Source organism: Meles meles, chromosome 8 (genome assembly GCF_922984935.1).
Source record: "Meles meles chromosome 8, mMelMel3.1 paternal haplotype, whole genome shotgun sequence".
In the NCBI taxonomy this organism is placed as follows: Eukaryota; Metazoa; Chordata; class Mammalia; order Carnivora; family Mustelidae; genus Meles; species Meles meles.
Window position 1 is genome coordinate 52,855,778 of NC_060073.1, and position 17,672 is coordinate 52,873,449.

Here is a 17,672-nt window from a genome sequence, read left to right on the forward strand (position 1 = left end):
AAAAGCTCAAACCCCATCTGAATCTCAAGATATTCTACATTTTTAGAATCTAAGTGTGTAATTATAATCAATTAGATGTTAAATTCTCTTAATATCAACAACCCATTTCAGATTCATGACCTCAGCTTTCATATTGTATGTTCTCCAAGACACTAAGGGACAACCAGTTTTGCCTTTCTCCATCATCAAAGATCAAACCTGAATTATCCGGTTTGTTCAACTGAGTAAAGCCTTTGCACACTTCTCAACCAAATCACTAAGTTTGCTGTCCATTTTCCTTTTACTTGGGGGTCTGCAGAATCCTCTAAAGGTTGTCACAAATTTGTCCCATAGGAAGTCATGGTTCCCAGCCCACATATCACCCCAGAAGACTAAGAAAACACCACTCAACGAAACCTCATTGCATTTTAAGTGTCATCCTATTTTTTTGGCCAGGGTTGTAGACACCAATTTTATTTGGGGCCAAAGAAAATTTCACAGTTTTTGGAAGGAACCAGAAAAACTGTAGCAAATTATAATTTGCCCTGAGATCTGAAGGTTCTATCTGCACATAAGCACTGGTCATCGTTACGTGTTTGGAGGAGATACAAAACTTAGAAAGCCCAAGTACAGCTTCTGGCTTTTCCAAAATTTATGCTAATTTCAAACTAGAATCTTTAGCATTTCATGATTTCGCGCTTTGAACATTAATACACAGGGATACGTACATCCTGACAAATGCTTTTTAGATTCCGAACCACTTTCATGTGTAAAAGCCCTGGTGTGTTTAAGATTCAGACTTCTGGGCCCCATCTCAAGATTCTGGAATGGTATAAAAGATAGTCAAGGAGGAAAAACCTTAGGCTCAGAAATTTCACAATCACTTCAATCCTATCACTTTGTCTACTCTTTAGAATGCCCCATCAAAACTGAGTTTTCCCTTTTGGAGTGCCTGACTGGCTCAGTTGGTAGAGCAACTAACTCTTAGTCCGAGGGCCTTGAGTTCAAGCCCCATGCTGTTAAGAGCTTACTTAAACAAAACATAACCAGCCCTGAGTCTTCCCTTTTGAGCCATGTATTACAGTTAAACGGTGTATTCTCCTACTCATTGTAAATTCAGAATACACAATGCAAAACTGGCCTTTCAACTCTAAGATACATACATGTGCTATCATTCTCACTTTATAAATGAGAATGTTCTAGTTAGGTATTGGGCCAAGTCCTCTAGGTGCTGATGCTATCTCTTCCAGATTTTCTGAGGGGAGTTGACAAGAGAGTCTCGGGCCCTCATACCCTTACTCCTGGAAATCTGTTAGGTGGGTTTCTGATATACAGGTTGGGAGGTAGGGGTGCTAAAGAATTTACACCCAGACCAGAAAAGAAAAGCACTTGTTAGCATTTAATGAACCTCTCCCCACGGGGCTTCAAGCTACTAGAACACAGGCGCCCCCGACACCCTTAATCTTCTCCTCTGCTCTTCTACTGAAGAATTTGGCCTTCACGATGACAGGCTGTTTTGGGAGTTTCCCCTTTCCCAAAACTTTGTAGTAGCCCTAGAGGAATAGAAAAAAAAAACAAACTTTAATACACACCACAGCAGATGACAACTCCCTGGTATGAAGAAAGATGCCTGCCAATCTATGCCATCTAGGAGCTGGGAGAGCATGTTTCTGATCTGGGCACTACCGGGGGCACTGACTGCCCTCGCCAGTGAATCAAGACCAGCCGATTCTCTCTGAGGACTCTAGCACACCAGGACAAGAGATGTGTCAGGATGTGACTCTAGCCTCAAGCAAAGCACCCCCCCACCCTATTCAATTACCAGGTGATAAGCAAAAATAAAGACTACATTCCCAGCAATGTTCCAAGAAGTCCTGACCATCAAAATTGCTCAAGGAGTGTTAAGTAGGCTGGGAAAAGGTATTTAAAACTTAACCAAAAGCCCCTTTAGGGTTCAGACTATCTCCATACCCATGGGAGGTAAAACTGACACAAAGACCAGAACTCCAAAAGACATATAAAAATGCTCTGTCATCACTGTTTTGGGGTGTGTGGAAATCTCTTCAGATAGCAGAGATCCATAAATAACAAACATCTCGGGATTTTATTCTGTAAGGGACATAAAGGGCCAAGAGCTGTGCCTCATAAAGCGGGGTTGTCTAAGAGGGATCAGAGCCAGCTAAGATACTGCCAGAAGCTTAGACCAAAAATGCAAACCTGTATAAATCAGGGCAGTAACAGTGGGGATGAGATTACTGATTGTAAAGATTATTCTTCTTCAAATATTTTACGTGAATCCCAACTGAACTAGAGTTCAATTTTGGTCAGTTACCTGTGGAAATTCTATCAAAAGATGGAATAGTCTAGTAGGTAACTGGGTAGAGATTCCATGTAGGATATTAAATAGATTAGATTATCCAGAATTTTGAGAGGCAAGGACAGTATAAAATCAACAACTATTCCTTCACTCACCGATCGCACCACATCAATGATAGGAGCAGCTCCAGTCTTGTTTTTGGCGGCATTTACTCGTGTCTGCTCACTAACTAAGGTCCACAGTTTATCAAGGTTGACAGTTGGGCAGAAGCTCTGGTTCCTCTTTAAGTGGTAATGTCTCATACCAACTTTTCCAAAGTAACCTGGGTGACTAGGAAGATAAGGGCAATCACTTTTATAACCTGACTCCAATTAATAAGTGATATGTACCATCTTCATTGTTCATCTCTCCTAGTTTTAGTGTAGATTGTTCACTGGTGTACAACAGTGACATAGCAGGTATTCCATCCATTCTTGAACTAAAACAAATTGTTTAAAAAAAAAAAAAAAAAAGCCACCAAAGATGCTTGAGAGTAGAAGACTAGCCTTATTTCATGGCACCAGGAGAAGTCACCGAAAAAGTCAGAGCAATGCCAAGACTATAGGTTTTCCAGATCACCTGACAGTATTTTAGGGAAATTTTATATTCTTCTGATAGAGATTTTCTAAACAAATTTGGGGACATAAGTCAATCTAGGAGGTGCATAGTTAATCTGATGTCACTAACCCGGTGACTGACTATGCCATGAGGGTCACAGCCAGTGAATAAGGTCAGCAATTACTCTTCGAGGGCTCTAGCACACTAAGGCAATAAGCTGATACCCAAGCGTGACTCTAGCCTCGATGAAAAGTTCTCAGTTTGCATCAAATGTTAACTTGGTAAAACCCAGCCACACAGAAAGTTTTCCAGTGGTTAAGAGGCTTTCTTCCCACTGAAGGTGTTCTGAGCCAACCCTCTGCCCCTTACTCCAAACTGTCAGTGCCAGGAGAAGTACAAGCCAAGAAACACTCACTATTTGTCGAAGTTGATCCTGTGGTGATGCATGCCACCAGCATTACCCCGGCCTCCTGGATGCTTCCGGTGCTTGCCTGCAAGAATACAAAGCTACATGGCTATAGCCTTTTCCAGCCCCTCAATACTTCTCCTTTCCCCACACTTCTACATATTTACTTATCTTGTTCCCAGTCTACAATACCTCTTTAAGCATTGCTATTCCCTCACGTTTCCGGGTGAAACATCTGTTTGCAATGTTCCACATCATAGCACTATCCACAGTACTCCATGCCTTCGACAAATTAACACCTTGCCCCAATCAAATTTCATCCCAACTGATGTTAAATTCTCAAGTGGAGTACTGTAGAGAATTCTAAAGAAAAACAACAACAAACAAACAAACAACCGCTAACAGTCAAATTCAATCTGACAGACCGCACAAGGCGAACCCACTTCTACCCTACCCTACCCACTTCCCGACTACCACTACCCAGCAGGGAGAGCTCAAAGCCGAGCAGGGTGGGATGCCGACACTTACCGATGCGGCCGTGGCCGTGGCTCACGTGGCCCCGAAGTTTCCGGGTCTTCCTCAGTCTGGAAGGCTGTGTGGAAAAAGGTGCTTGGTGATAAGGCCAAAGGAAGGTGGGGCAGAGGGCGAGCTTGACCGTGTGCGAAGGGTCTGTAGGCTTTGGGGATCAAGGATCGGCGTTGGGTCACATTCAGCAAAGGTGAAGTTACGGACTGGCCCGGGGCCATGCGGCCTCATCAAGGCGGCGCCCGACCGCGCGGGTCCCCGTGTCTCAAGAGATTCGAACCCAGGAAAAGCACGCGGCCCGACTCCAGGGCCAATGCCGGCCACCCTGCCCTGAGGCCCGCCATGGGCGGCCTGGAAAGCCGGGCCAAGATCGGGGGTAGGTGGCTGGGTGCAACTCCAGTAGTGCTCGCGGCCTGCACCCGCAACTAAGCAGAGGCACGAAAAGAACCACCTACCATGTCGGCAGCCCAGACGGAAAAGGGATGCCTTCGCGAAATCTCGCGAGGTACCGATGACGGGGGCGGAGCCAATGAGACTCACTTCCGGCAGGGAGGCCGGGCCTAGGGCGGGGTCTCTTGAGTCTCGCGGGTTTCGCGGGTCTCGCGCGTGTCGCGTGACTGCCAGACTAGCCTGTAGCTTCTTTGAGCTGAGAGTCCTTGGTCTCTCAGCGGACTCTGGGTTGCGGTGGCGGCCGGAATTCCTTGCGCGCGCAGACCTTATTCCCTCAGGCTCTGAGGCTGAGAGCTGTCGCTGAATCCGCGGCTTGGGGCGCTGTGTGGTGCACGCCTTCGCGGCGCTTTGGCTCTGGAACCCGCCTAAGCCACCGTATCTCAGCTTCTCGCCAAGGCCCCAACTCCGAGCCATTCCTCGCGCTCGCGTTCTTTGTGGTCTGCTCGGCTCTGGCGGTAGCGGTTGTTTGCTTGTTCTCTGGCCGCCGTGAGGATTCGCGAGGCACTGTTTGACCCTCAGTGTGCCCACTGGGTATCTCGCTCTGCTCCCTTTGAAGTCCTTTCCTAGTTGTCTGCCACCCACTGGCACCGGCTCACCTACACTCCCGAGGAGGCACTCGGTCTTAATTCCACCTTTGCCTTTGTGCTATCATCCTGGGCATCCCCAGTTTGAACAGTACTTAATACCTCAGGGATCTATATACCTGGTTGCTTTATGGTCCTTTTAATCCGGACTCTAAATACTTTTTTCTAACCACCAAAATTTTTTAAAAAGATTTTTTATTTATTCATTTGACAGACAGAGATCACAAGTAGGCAGAGAGAGAGAGGAGGAAGCAGGCTGTCCGCAGAGCAGAGAGCCTGATGCGGGGCTCGATCCCAGAACCCTGGGATCATGACCTGAGCCGAAGGCAGAGGCTTTAACCCACTGAGCCACCCATCAAATTTTAATTTTCACCTGAACCTACCTGACATGGCCGTGACCCTCTCTCTCGCACCAGGGAACCTCTGCTCAACCTGGAACCTGCTAAACTTCTCTGACCCATTCAGCCATTGTTTACTTCTCCCACTTGTACCCCCATGCAGTCTCGTACGCAGCTCTTATATAATTGTCGACCACATTTATCTTCCCTTCTCCACCAAATTCCGTAATAGTTCAGGATTATTTTCTTCTATCCATGCACTCCCAGTTCCAGGCATGTAGCAACCATCAACTTAATAAGTGAATGTACTTAATGTCGCCTCACTCAGTGGAAAAGCCATTTCTCAGTCTCAACTGGTGTCCAAAATCCCATTCTTTCAATTACTCTATGTGTGTATCTTCCCTACCCCGTTCCTGTCAGGTAACATGTTTTAGCGAAAATATCCTAAATTCTCCCTGACTGATTTCTACCTAGCACCCTTACTCTTTCCTTTACAGCCAAGCTCCCCAAAATAGTAGTCTGTGAGTTCTGTCCATTTATTGATTTCCCATTCATTGTTTACTCACAGCAATCTAGCCCTCAGGCATACCACTCTGACTCAAATCATCAATTAAAAAAATACCAAATTGAATGGACTCTTCCCATTCCTTCTACCACTCGTTCTCTCTGTTGTACTTTACCTCCTTCACTCCTTTTAGAAACTTCTCTTCTGGGGCGCCTGGGTGGCTCAGTGGGTTAAAGCCTCTGCCTTCGGCTCAGGTCATGATCCTGGGGTCCTGGGATAGAGCCCCACATCGGGCTCTCTGCTCAGCAGGGAGCCTGCATCCTCCTCTCTCTCTGCCTGCTTCTCTGACTACTTGTGATCTCTCTCTGTCAAATAAATAAATAAAATCTTAAAAAAAAAAAAGAGAAATTTCTCTTCTTCCTATCTCTCTGGCCATTTCTCAGTCTTTGCAGGTTCTTTTAACTTTATTAATCATTTAAGTGCTGCTATTTTTCAGCCTCTGGTCCTTGCCTCTCTTAACTTTTCACAGTACACAGTCCTTGGGTGACCTTATTTTGGGTGGCTTCAATTCACATCTTGAGCTCCACACTCCTGTATTTACTTAATCTCTGATTATTATTCCTTGAACATTCTACAGACAAATGTGGTAAACATATTCAAAGACTTCAATCTTCTCTGCTCACTGGTGCCTTCTCCTTTATACTATGTCTTGGTGAGTGGCACCCTTGTCCACCTAGATAGTGATGTCACGGAGACCTGAAAATTGTTCCCAAGCCTTCATTTCCCCTAATACACTGTCACCATATCCTTTTGTTTTATATCTTAGATCTGCTTCCTCCTGTTAAGCCCCCATGCCACTGCCTTCATTAAGACCCTGATCATGTCTCTTGAGTTCAGCAGCCTCCTGTGGCCATCCTGGCTGCATTCTAACCCTCCTCCAACCCCTTCATCCTTCACATCTCTGCCAGGTTCATCTTCCCAAAACGTGGCTTTCATCCTTTCACTTTCTTGATCAAAAAAGTTAGATAGGGGCCCCTGGGTGGCTCAGTGGGTTAAGCCTCTGCCTTCGGCTCAGGTCATGATCCCAGGGTGCTGGGATCGAGCCCTGCATCGGGTTCTCTTCTCAGCAGGGAGCCTGCTTCTCTCTCTCTCTGCCTGCCTCTCTGCCTACTTGTGATCTCTGTCTGTCAATAAATAAATAAAATCTTAAAAAAAAAGAAAAAAAGTTGGATAGCTCCCTATTACAACAGAATACAGCCCACTTGCCTTTCCAGACTAACCTCAGCTTCTCCTCTTATGCGAGCTTTTTCCTGGAGCCAGACTTGATACATCTCTTCTGCCTTTTTGCCTGTTCTGGTGCCATTTCTCACGTCTGTAGTGCTCATCTTCTTCCTGTTCAGATATCCTGAATCTTCCTCAACCTTCAAGGCCCACCTTATGTTCTGCTTCTTCCACAATGATAATAGCCAAATACACCTTGCAGTTTACAAAATGCATCTGCCTGAGAGGCCAACACTACCAACCCCATTTTTTGAATAAGAATGAGAGAACTGTGGCACTGAAGGTTGAGCGACTTGCCAGAGGCTACAGAGCTGCCAAGAGGCAGAGCCTGGGCCTACCTAGCCTTTAGTCTTCTCTTTCCAGATCTGCTTTTACCTCAGTGACCACTCCCTCTCTGACCTCACAGCATTATGGTCTTCATCAGTCCTTCAGTCCTTAATTACATACTGCCTGTGACCAGCAGAAAGAGGGGCCTTGAGAGTGGGGGGTGAGGCCTAAGAAGAGATCACCCCCTATTTGAGTCAGATCTGGCCATTAAGTGCACAAGAGACGAACTGAGCTACCGTTGGGAACATGGTCTGTGAATGGAGGTAAGCTAGGCAGAGCTCTGGGAATGAAAGTGTCCCGTAAGGAGGACTAGAGCAAGGACCAAGACTGTCCAGCGGGTAGAAGTAGGGTTCTGGGTCATCGGCACTACTTCTGGGTAGTTTTGCCAGCTTCCATGGGTATACAGGAGCTATATTCTACCCCTCAGGCCATCCATCAGAATGGAAAGTCTCCCTGAGTGGACCAGCACTCTGTGTTGGGTTCCGTGTTCACCTAACATTCTTCTCATTGGTGGTTTCATCTCCAGGGTAGAGGGCATGCCCTGGGCAATCGTCTGACTCTGGTTTCTAGAAGGTCCCCTTTCATTCCCAAGGAAATCCTATAACTTTAACATAAGGCTTATGTGTGTTTTGTCAGTGCAGGTCAGTTTCCCTAGGTTGACTAGCTCTGAGAGAGCAAATGAAGTTTGAGTTCTGTGTCTACAATGCTGTGAAGCATCCAGACATTAGGCATTTGGTGACCTGTCCTTCTCCACTCAGGCACATGGAACATGACCCTGTGACTTGACCTCTGAGAGGCCTGCTTCTCTGTGACATCTCTTCTGAAGTAGAGCGTGGCCTTGTGACATCTCAGGCATTTGGGCTCCCCCAGAGAGTCAGGGCTTCAGAAAATACCTGTGAAATGAGCAGAAGGGAGATGATGCCAGGCAGCAACCTGGCAAGACAGGTAAATGTGCTGACCTTTTTGGTACCCCAGGCCTTTCTCCAGGGGACCTTATGAACACACCCCCACCCTGAAGAGGGCCCCGTGATCCCTCTTTCTTCCTCTCCCCTCTGGGTTCCTGAGTTCCTCAGCAGTCCTTCAGATAGCAACCACAAAATGGAGGGATCCAGTTTACTTGCACTCCGTCTTTAGGTTTGGACATTTGGAAATACTATGTTGCTTTCCTTTTTCAAGTAGAGGATTGTTCATTTAAGATAGGAAGAGCCAGGGTTTCTGTTCTTTTTAAGTGAGAACACTGGAAAAACTGAGAAATCCAAATTTATTTCAGAAAGGATTTTTAAGGACTGCATGTAATAGAAGTCAGTGAAACATTAAAGAAAATGTTAAAAAAATATAAACATCTTGAATCATAATACCTTACAATACTGTTTTTATGCCTGAATATTACTTTTCAGCTCTTGTCTACTTTGAAAAATAACTACCTACAAAGCTGATGATCGTAGCACACAAATCCTTTTGTATTCTGCTTTTCATCTGATATCATGACATTTTTCTGAATCACTACCTGGTCTTCATGATTATTATTATTAGTAACTTAAGGCTAATTTATCTTCAGCAGATACTATAATTTACCAAGCCATTTTCTCCTGTAGTTTTGTTGTTGTTGTTATTCTTATTGTGTCCTCTGCTATCAGTGATACAATGAGCATTTGTGTGTATGTGGTTTTTTTCTTCTATTGAATAACTCGTTTAAGATAAATTCCCAGGAGTGAGACAGCTGTATTATAGGGTATGAATATTTTTATAATTCATTTTATGCTGTTTTTTCCCCCAAATGGATTGTAGTAATTTATGCACCAGCAGCATGTATAGTTATCACTTTCAACTACCAGGTTCAGGGGGTTTTTGTTGCTGTTGTTTGTTTTGTTTTTGTTGTTTTTGTTTTTGCCTCTATAAGTAGTTGTTGATATACGGCAATATGGCATTTAGAGGAAAACCCACAGGACCCCAGGGTTGTCTTCAGCACAAAGTAAAAATAATCTAATTTCTGAGAGTCTTTCCGTACTGTGTTGAATAGATTTTTAAAAAATATCATGGTACGGGGCGCCTGGGTGGCTCAGTGGGTTAAAGCCTCTGCCTCTGGCTCAGGCCATGATTCCAGGGTCCTGGGATCGAGCCCCGCATCGGGCGCTCTGCTGAGCAGGGAGCCTGCTTCCCCTTCTATCTCTCTGCCTGCCTTTCTACCTACTTGTGATCTCTGTCAAATAAATAAATAAAATCTTAAAAAAATATATCATGGTACTACATGGAAAATGCATTCCTAGAGTTTCATTGGAAGCTAGGATGCAAAACCTTGCTGCCATTAAACTCAGAATAACAAAATGTGAAGAGAGGAATTTGTGGACATTAGAGGGTACTTTATCCAATAGCACAATAAAGAAGGGCTTAAATACTTGGGTTTTTATTTAATTTCAGATGATAAAATTAGCAGAAGGAACACAGAAGTTTGGGGTCCTTTCCCAACTAGCCAAATGATATTGAACAAACAGCATATTCTCTTTGGATCTGAGTTTTCTTGTTGAAAAATGCTGAGATTCATTCTTTCATTTTAGAAATATTTATTGAATGCATGCTGTGTTCAGACACTATATATGCCTGTCAGGCAGTGAGGAGCAGGGACAAGGGTGAACAAGAAAGGCTAAGTCATGTCCTAGGACTGTGTCTGAAAGAGACGGTAAACAAGTACACAGGTAATAATGTCGCATTCAACACCGTCTAGCTAGAGTGGATGTTTTCTCATTACCTAGTGTGTCTCTCTCCCCATTTTTGCCTGAAGTACTTGCTTTGATGATTAATTTTGTTCTCTCCTACCCATGCAAACAGTCTCTGGAAATTCTTACTCCCATGTGACATGGAATGACTTGATCTGCCATTCCTTGGCCAGGTTGTAGAAACCCTCAGATCAAGCTGTAAGGTGTTAAAAGGAGGGATTTGTAGCAAGGTAGTGTTATATGAGAGGCTTTCTGTCCTTCCAGACTTTCACATGATGTTCATTTAGTCCATGTTTGTCTGGGACTTAAGCAGAGCTCTCAGGCTAATGACTGGTATGTTTTGTTTGACTCATGCTGTTTTCTCATGTTTTTAAAATGTAATTAGTAGGGCGCCTGGGTGGCTCAGTGGTTTAAGCCGCTGCCTTCCGCTCAGGTCATGATCTCGGGGTCCTGGGATCGAGTCCCGCATCGGGCTCTCTGCTCAGCAGGGAGCCTGCTTCCCTTCCTCTCTCTCTCTGCCTGCCTCTCTGCCTACTTGTGATCTCTGTCTGTCAAATAAATAAATAAAATCTTTAAAAAAAATAAATAAAATGTAATTAGTTACCAACGTTTATGAGTTTAAAAAAAAATGTGGATTTCTGACATTTTGGAAAACTAAGGTTTGACAACACTGGACCTACATTCTTTTAGGTGGAACACTTCACTATTTGTTTGGGTAGCCCCTGTGGTCATTTGAATTTGCTACCCCTGCCTTCCTCTGTCCTCTGTCCTCTTCCCCAGGTCAGAGGAGATAGGAAGGAGAGGGAAGAGCTAAGGTGTAGTGAAAAGCAGCCAGAGGAAGGGGGTCGAAGTTCAGTCATTTGGAACCCCCCAATCCTCAAATCAGAGACTCCATTTCTTGGCCATGCCTTTAATTTAAAACTTACCCTCATAGAGTTACTTCAGTTGGTTTTCTAAAACAGAAATGAAATATTTATTTATATACTCATCCCGAGTAGTACCCACTGGTGTTGGAAAGCCACGCCACCTCCTTGAATCCGCAGAGTAATTATTTAAAGCCTAATGCAGCAGTTCTGAAAATGCTGTCTGTAGACCGATGACAGGTGGGGGGAGGGATGGGGGTGGTCCCTGAGACTCTTCCGTAAGTGTCCATGGGGTCACAGGTATCCACAAATGTCCATAGCATCAAAAACATTTTCATAATATTAAGATGTTATCTGCCCTTTTCGCTAGGTTGGCATTCGCTCTGGTTGTGCCAAAGCAAAAACCAAAGATGGTGTGTAAAAAGCCAAAGATGCTGGTACAAGTTATACTGTTCTTCACTGCCAGGCATTTGCTGGAACAGAGAGAGAAAGGGAAGAGAAGGGAGTCTCACTTAGGAGTGTCCATGACGAAGCAGTAAATAGTTTACTACGTTTCAGTCCTTGAATACACGTTTTTAATATTCCGTGTGAAGAAACTGGAAGAATGCATAAAGCACTTCTACTTATCAAAGAGAGGAACTGCACATGTGCTGTAGTGTGAGTTGCAAGCTGAACTAGCCTGGTTTTGTTTATTTGTTTGTTTTTGTTTTTGTTTTTTTTGTATGACACCAGTTTTACTTGAAAGAACAACTGATAGACTGTGGTTATTCAGTCTTGGGAATCTGGCAGGTGTTTTCTCAGAAATGAAGTGAGCCTGTCATTTCAGGGAAAAAAGCCCAACAGTATTTGTTGCCAATGATAAAATTAGAGTTCCCTGCAAAAATTAGAATTCTGGTAAAGGTATTCTGAGTCTGACATCTTTATTTGAGTCTGACATCTTCCTTGTAAAGAATTTTCCAATGAGATTTGAAGCAATGTGAAAGAGTGTGATGTTTTGTTATTGTCTAATGAAACGTCAGTACTTAGAGCATCTGCATAAGTCACTGAACCAGTATTTTCCAAATGGCAAATGCTTGGTGTTATAAAATGATGCCTGGGTAAAAGAGCAGTTCACAGTGCAAGATAGGACAGTGGATTTTAATGTAACAGGGTATGAAATGTTCACTGATTTAGTTTCAGACTCCACATGGCAACCAGCCTTTAAGAAACTACTACTTGTAGAATCAAAGAATGTGCACAGTTACCTGACAAGGCTATTAAAAATAGCCATATTTTTTTTCTAACTGTGTAGCCCCATGAGGCTGGATTTTCCTCATACACTATAAACAAAACAACACAGAGTGGATTGACTGAAGAAGGAAGTATAGGATTCCAATTGTCTCCTATTAAGGCAGATATTAATGAGGTTTGCAAAAAGGAAAAATGATGTCACTCTTCTTATTAAATTTATTGTTTTAAAAATAGTTAATTTTTTCCCCAAAAGTACGTTATTCAGGTTGACATCAAGTAGGTTTATTGTTTTTGCATGAATTAATAGTTTTAATTTTCTCAGTCTTCATTTATAATATGGTAAATAGTAGTAGATAGAACCCACATAAATAAAATCTCTCTGGGGTCCTAAATAATTAAAAAACATAAAGGGGTTTGAGACCAAAGTGTTTGATATTCTCAAAGCCTAATGAAATGAACTCAGCCACACTTAATTCTTCTAAGACAGACTGCCCTTACCTCCATGGGGCTACTATGCTGCCCTCTGCTAAATAAGTGTGAAGCCTGATTTTGAATTTGAACTCTGCTATTTACCCCCTGTCTTTGTACAATTACCCAGCCTCTCTGAACCTCAGTTTCCCCAGCCTGTCCCTCATGGCTTTATTTAATTTGTAAAAGTGTCATAATGCCTATCTCCAAGAGTGCTTGTGAGGACTGATGAAGCACAGGAAGCACAGGAAGCCCGTGGCATACACTTGGCTTTTAATACATTTCCTTCTCTTTCCAAAATGAAATTTCAGCTGAAGCCTGTCCACTATTAAAGAGAAGCACAGGTAGATACTGGACACTTTTGAAAGTAAACAAACCCTGTAAGAAGTACACAACCTAGCAGACCTCTGCTGCTTTGCTTCCTACAGCGGAGATGCTGGACACTCTCTCTGGGCTCAGGCGAGGGTGTGAGGCTGAGGACTGCAGGCTACAAGGCACAAGCCTCCAGCTCTCTGAGTCCTCCCTGGCCTCTTCAGGAACATCCCCCACCCAAAAGAAATGAGTCACTCTGCTTTGTGCTTCACTTACAGGGAGTGGAGCTTGCTCGCTCTACACACTGCTTCACACCTGAGGATATCACTGGAAGAGCCCCGGTCCTGGGCATGAGCATGGGCACCAATATGGGCATGAGCTTTATGTGGCTGCCACTAGTTGACCGGAAACATAGGAGTGGTCAGATGGAGGCCCTGGTACAGACCTGCTCGGTGTGCCGACAGGACCTGCACGATGTGGGGGCCCGGTTCCTACCCTGCCAGCATTTGCTCTGTAAAGGCTGCTTCCAGGGCTTGATCCAGGAGCTGAGGCAGGTGGCCGAGGTTCTTGGGACTGTCCCAGATGGTAAGTACCAAAGTAAAGCGCCGCCGGTTCCCCTCCTTCTAGACCAGTTATGACTGGTCTCTTCCTGTTTCATAGGAACTGAATTTCAGGTGTAGAAAGAATCAGAATTTAAATGCCCAAGGGATACTCATTGCCAAACGCAATTCTTTGGGGAATCTGTGAGACAAAGGAATCCTCCTGATGCCTACTATATCTATTTTGTAAGCTGGGACTTTGCATGTTTGGGACTTCCTTGAGTTGGTGGCAAACTGAGAAACCTGGGAAGGTGTTGATTCAAGGTTTGGCTGACTCCCCAGATGGAGAGGACGCTGTCCTGATTCACTAAACTTTCGAGGCAGAGGGAGAGCTGCTGCCCCCCTAGGATTGGTTGGGAACTAACTTTGAACAGACTTCCTTGGACTAGTGAACCATTCACCATTTAAGTCACCACCAGGCGGGAGGAGCTTGTGTCTTGCACCTGAATATCAGGTTACCTAGGGAACAATCTCGTTGAGTACTGTGAGTTCTTGGAGATGTGAACCAGGACTCTTCAGCTCAGCATTCTAGCACAGGCCTGTAACAGAGATGCAGTCTCTGTTGGAGGAACTTGGAGAATGAGAAAGTCTAACAAGTTGTGAATGTTTAGAAACATCATCTCTGTTTGCTTTGTTGTCTGTAGTATTATTAAAGTGATTTATAGCCTAAGGCCAGGCATACACATTAGAGGCATTACAGCAGCACAGTTGTCTTTAGCTATGAATTTGGGGCCTTCTGAACCCTTGGCAAACTGTTTGACCTCCCTGAGCTCTTTTGTGAGTTTGGAGCCCAGGAAAGATGATCTAGTTTGATTTTTTAAATTAAAATATGATTTTTAAACTTAAATTTAGTCCTTCCTTAAACTTTTAATTTTAACTTATACGTCTTACTCTATTTATAAATGTAACAAATTTTAACAATCACTTTAAAATTTTTAAATCACTTTTACTGGGGCGCCTGGGTGGCTCAGTGGGTTAAGCCTCCACCTTCGGCTCAGGTCATGATCTCAGGGTCCCGGGATCAAGCCCTGCATCAAACTCTCTGCTTAGCAGGGTGCCTGCTTCCCCCCGCTCTCTCTGCCTGCCTCTCTACCTACTTGTGATCCCTGTCTGTCAAATAAATAAATAAAATCTTTTTTAAAAAGTCACTTTTATTTACAAACCTAGCTAATATTTGCTTTTATAAATTAAATGTTTTTTATTTTACTTTTTAAATATTTCAGTTGTCTAGCAAATAATTGTTGTTAATTAAAGGACACTTAGAAATCTTATAAGTTAAATTTATAAGCATGGTGAGTCTTAAGTATGTCTTAAAATGCTCCTGCATTGTTGGGTGAATATCCAGAATATATAAAGACTGTCTCCAACTAAACAATAAAAAGCAATCTAACTTAAAAATGGGCAAAGGACTTGAATAGACATTTCTCCAAATAAGATATACAAATGGCCAGTAAGGACACAAAAAGATGCTCAACATCACTAATCTTTAGGGAGATACAAATCAAAACCACGAGATGCCACCTCACGTCCACTAGGATGGCTACTATTAAGAAGAAAGAACAGAAAATAACAAGTGTTGTGAGGACATGGAGAAATTGGAATCCTGTACACTATTGGTGGGAGTATAAAATGTACATCCTCTGTAGAAAACACTATGGCCATTCCTCAAAAAAATTTAAAAAATGAAATTACCATATGATCCAGCAATTCCACTTCTGAGTATATCCAGAGAGAATTAAAGAATTAAAAGCAGGGACTCAGAGAGATATTTGTATACCTGTGTTCATACCTGCATTATTCTCATGGCCAAAGGTCGAAGCAATCCAAGTGTTCATCAACAGATGAATGACTAAACAAAATGTGGTATATACATACAGTGGAATGTTATTTAGCCTTGATAAGGAAGAAAATTCTGACACATGCTACAACAGGAATGGCCATTGAGAACACTATGCTAAATAAAATAAGCCAGTTACAAAAAGACAAATAGGGGGTGCCTGGGTGGCTCAGTAGGTTAAAGCCTCTGCCTTTGGCTCAGGTCATGATTCCAGGGTCCTGGGATCGAGCCCCATATCAGGCTCTCTGCTTGCCAGGGAGCCTGCTTCCTACCCCCACCCCCCCCTCCCGCCCTGCCTGCTTCTCTGCCTACTTATGATCTCTGTCAAATAAATAAATCTTAAACAACAACAACAAAAAGAAAAATAGTCTATGATTCTATCTGCATGATGTACCTAGAGTAGTCAAGTCACAGAGACAGAAGATAGCCTGGTTGTTTCCAGGGGCTGGGGAACAAGGCAGGGAACAGAGAGTTGTTGTATAATGGTATAGAGTTTCAGTTTTGCCCATATTTTAATTGGGATTTTTTGTTGTTGTTGTTGTTGTTGAGTTGTAGGAATTTTTAAAAACATATTATGAGTACTAGACCCTTATCAGATATATGATTTGTAAATATTTTCTCTCATTTCAGGTTGTCTTTTTGTTCCATTAATAGTGTTCTTCGATGCACAAAAGATTTTAATTTTTCTAAGTACAATTTATCTATTTTTGCTTTCATTGATGTCCTAACCATGAAATTATTGCCAAATCCATTGTTGTGAAGCTTTCCCCCTGTGTTTTCTAAGGGCTTTATAGTTTAATTCTTATGCTTAAGTCTTTGATCTCATTTAAGATTTTTAACATGAACTAATGATGCATGTTTCAAGTCTTTGTATGACTCTGAATTCAGAAAACTAAATCATACTAATGAATTTGAATTATAGTGTTAATTCACCAAGTTATTCCAAGTGTAATGGAGAATAAAAACATTAGCTTTGGTGTCAATATGTGTGGGCATGAGTGTGAGGAGTGTGAGGTCTAATCTGCCTGCCACTTACTAGTTGTGCAGCTTGGGCAAGTTGTCTCGCCTAGAATGTGGGCATGGTGATAGTAGTATTTATCGTATAGGATTTTTAGGAAGATTAAATGATCATGTACATGTAGAACATTCTTTACTGCTCATAGGAGATAGTAAGAAGCTTAGAAACTTAACAAAATACTATCATTTAGAACTTCTGCAACTGAAGTAGAAAGAAAATTGGTCAGATGTGAATATGTTTGATTTGGAACAAGAGGGGCAATTCTTAAATATGTGGCATTTATATTCTTTAGTCTGTCCTGTGACCTGGCCAGGCCATTGTTACCTTCCATATTTGCATTTATGGGTGAAGAGTAGAATCAGCTTCTGTGACCACTTGGGAGATTTTAGGACTCTATGCTGTGTGGGGGTTTGTTGGTTTATCTGCCTGTGTATGTCTGTCTTCTTTGTGGGTATTTGACTTCTGCGTACCGGGCTTTTTGGCATTAGGGTATAGAGATGAAAAGATAAGGCCCTTGCCGTCAAGGAACTCCTGTTCTGTTGAAGGGCAGAGAACTAGACATATAATAATATGGTGTGGTATGGATGTGAAGAGAAGATTGTAAAGTTCAGGCAAAGAGGGGTGCCTGGCTGGCTTAGTTGGTTAAGCGTCTGCCTTTGGCTCAGGTCATGATCTCAGGGTCCTGGGATCAAGTCCTGCATGGGGCTCCCTGTTCAGTGGAGAGCCTGCTTCTCCCTCTCCCTCAGCCTGCCACTCCCCCTACTTGCGCACACTCTCTCTGTGTGTCTCCTAAATAAATAAAATCTTACCAAAAAAAAAAGTTCAGGAAAAGAAGCAAACCTCCGGGAGGTTCTCCATGGACCAGGTCTGGTGTATATCAGTTGTTCACTGAGAGTTTTTGGAAGAACTGAAAGAATGGTACCCAAATGAGCCGTCTCATGAAAATGAGAGGAGAGCTGTCATCCATCTCTAGTTAGTCTAGTGAGAGACCCAATACCTGAACTTGATTTCTGGTCCTTAATTTGAGATACCCTGCTTGGGATCTGGTTCTTTGGAAAGAGCATTTAGCACTGCCACTTTATCTGGCAGAGCAGGGGCCCAGACTTGCTAAAACACTTATCCTACTTCTGCCAGTTTGGGGTTTTCAAAAGTAAAACATGGAAGCAGCTAGAGAGGAGATGGGTAGAGGCTAAAGAATAAATAGGTCCATCAGTGCCTCCAGCCAGGTGGGCCAACAGTGCATGGGGGTAAGTCCACTTCCATAAATCCAAGTCTGCTGGTTGCTGGGAGAGCTGAGCATTGCTGTGTACATGGGCCCAGGG

General features: G+C 43.3%; 2 protein-coding genes and 2 non-coding genes across 4 annotated transcripts in view; 1 reads left to right on the forward strand and 3 right to left on the reverse strand.

The window, feature by feature from the left end:
• Positions 1-1,359: 1,359 nt before the first annotated feature.
• RPL27A (ribosomal protein L27a) lies at positions 1,360-4,348 on the reverse strand. The gene is made up of 5 exons (XM_046017618.1): positions 4,280-4,348; positions 3,828-3,891; positions 3,309-3,384; positions 2,452-2,626; positions 1,360-1,532 (listed from the first exon to the last, which is right to left on the reverse strand). Exons 1-5 carry the CDS (start codon positions 4,280-4,282, stop codon positions 1,404-1,406), a joined length of 447 nt encoding a protein of 148 aa, XP_045873574.1. The 5' UTR covers positions 4,283-4,348; the 3' UTR covers positions 1,360-1,403.
• LOC123950188 lies at positions 1,642-1,772 on the reverse strand. The gene has a single exon (XR_006820179.1). It is a non-coding gene; the product is annotated as a small nucleolar RNA SNORA3/SNORA45 family (small nucleolar RNA).
• Positions 3,010-3,140, reverse strand: LOC123950189. Its single transcript, XR_006820180.1, has one exon. It is a non-coding gene; the product is annotated as a small nucleolar RNA SNORA3/SNORA45 family (small nucleolar RNA).
• A 3,096-nt stretch (positions 4,349-7,444) lies between the features above and the next one.
• TRIM66 (tripartite motif containing 66) overlaps positions 7,445-17,672 on the forward strand; it is a 57,096-nt gene continuing 46,868 nt past the window's right edge. The window contains exons 1-2 of the mRNA XM_046014115.1: positions 7,445-7,572; positions 13,175-13,481. Of these exons, the coding sequence (XP_045870071.1) occupies positions 7,567-7,572; positions 13,175-13,481 (313 nt within the window). The 5' untranslated portion in view covers positions 7,445-7,566. The remainder of the gene's footprint in view (positions 7,573-13,174; positions 13,482-17,672) is intronic.

What these genes read in the sequence shown, in the direction of transcription:
- RPL27A (XM_046017618.1), bottom strand. An exon ending in CCACGGCCACGGCCGCATCG is followed by an intron (nt 3,385 to 3,827) that starts GTAAGTGTCGGC and finishes GTATTCTTGCAG; the next exon opens with GCAAGCACCGGAAGCATCCA. An exon ending in TCATTGATGTGGTGCGATCG is followed by an intron (nt 1,533 to 2,451) that starts GTGAGTGAAGGA and finishes CTATTCCTCTAG; the next exon opens with GGCTACTACAAAGTTTTGGG.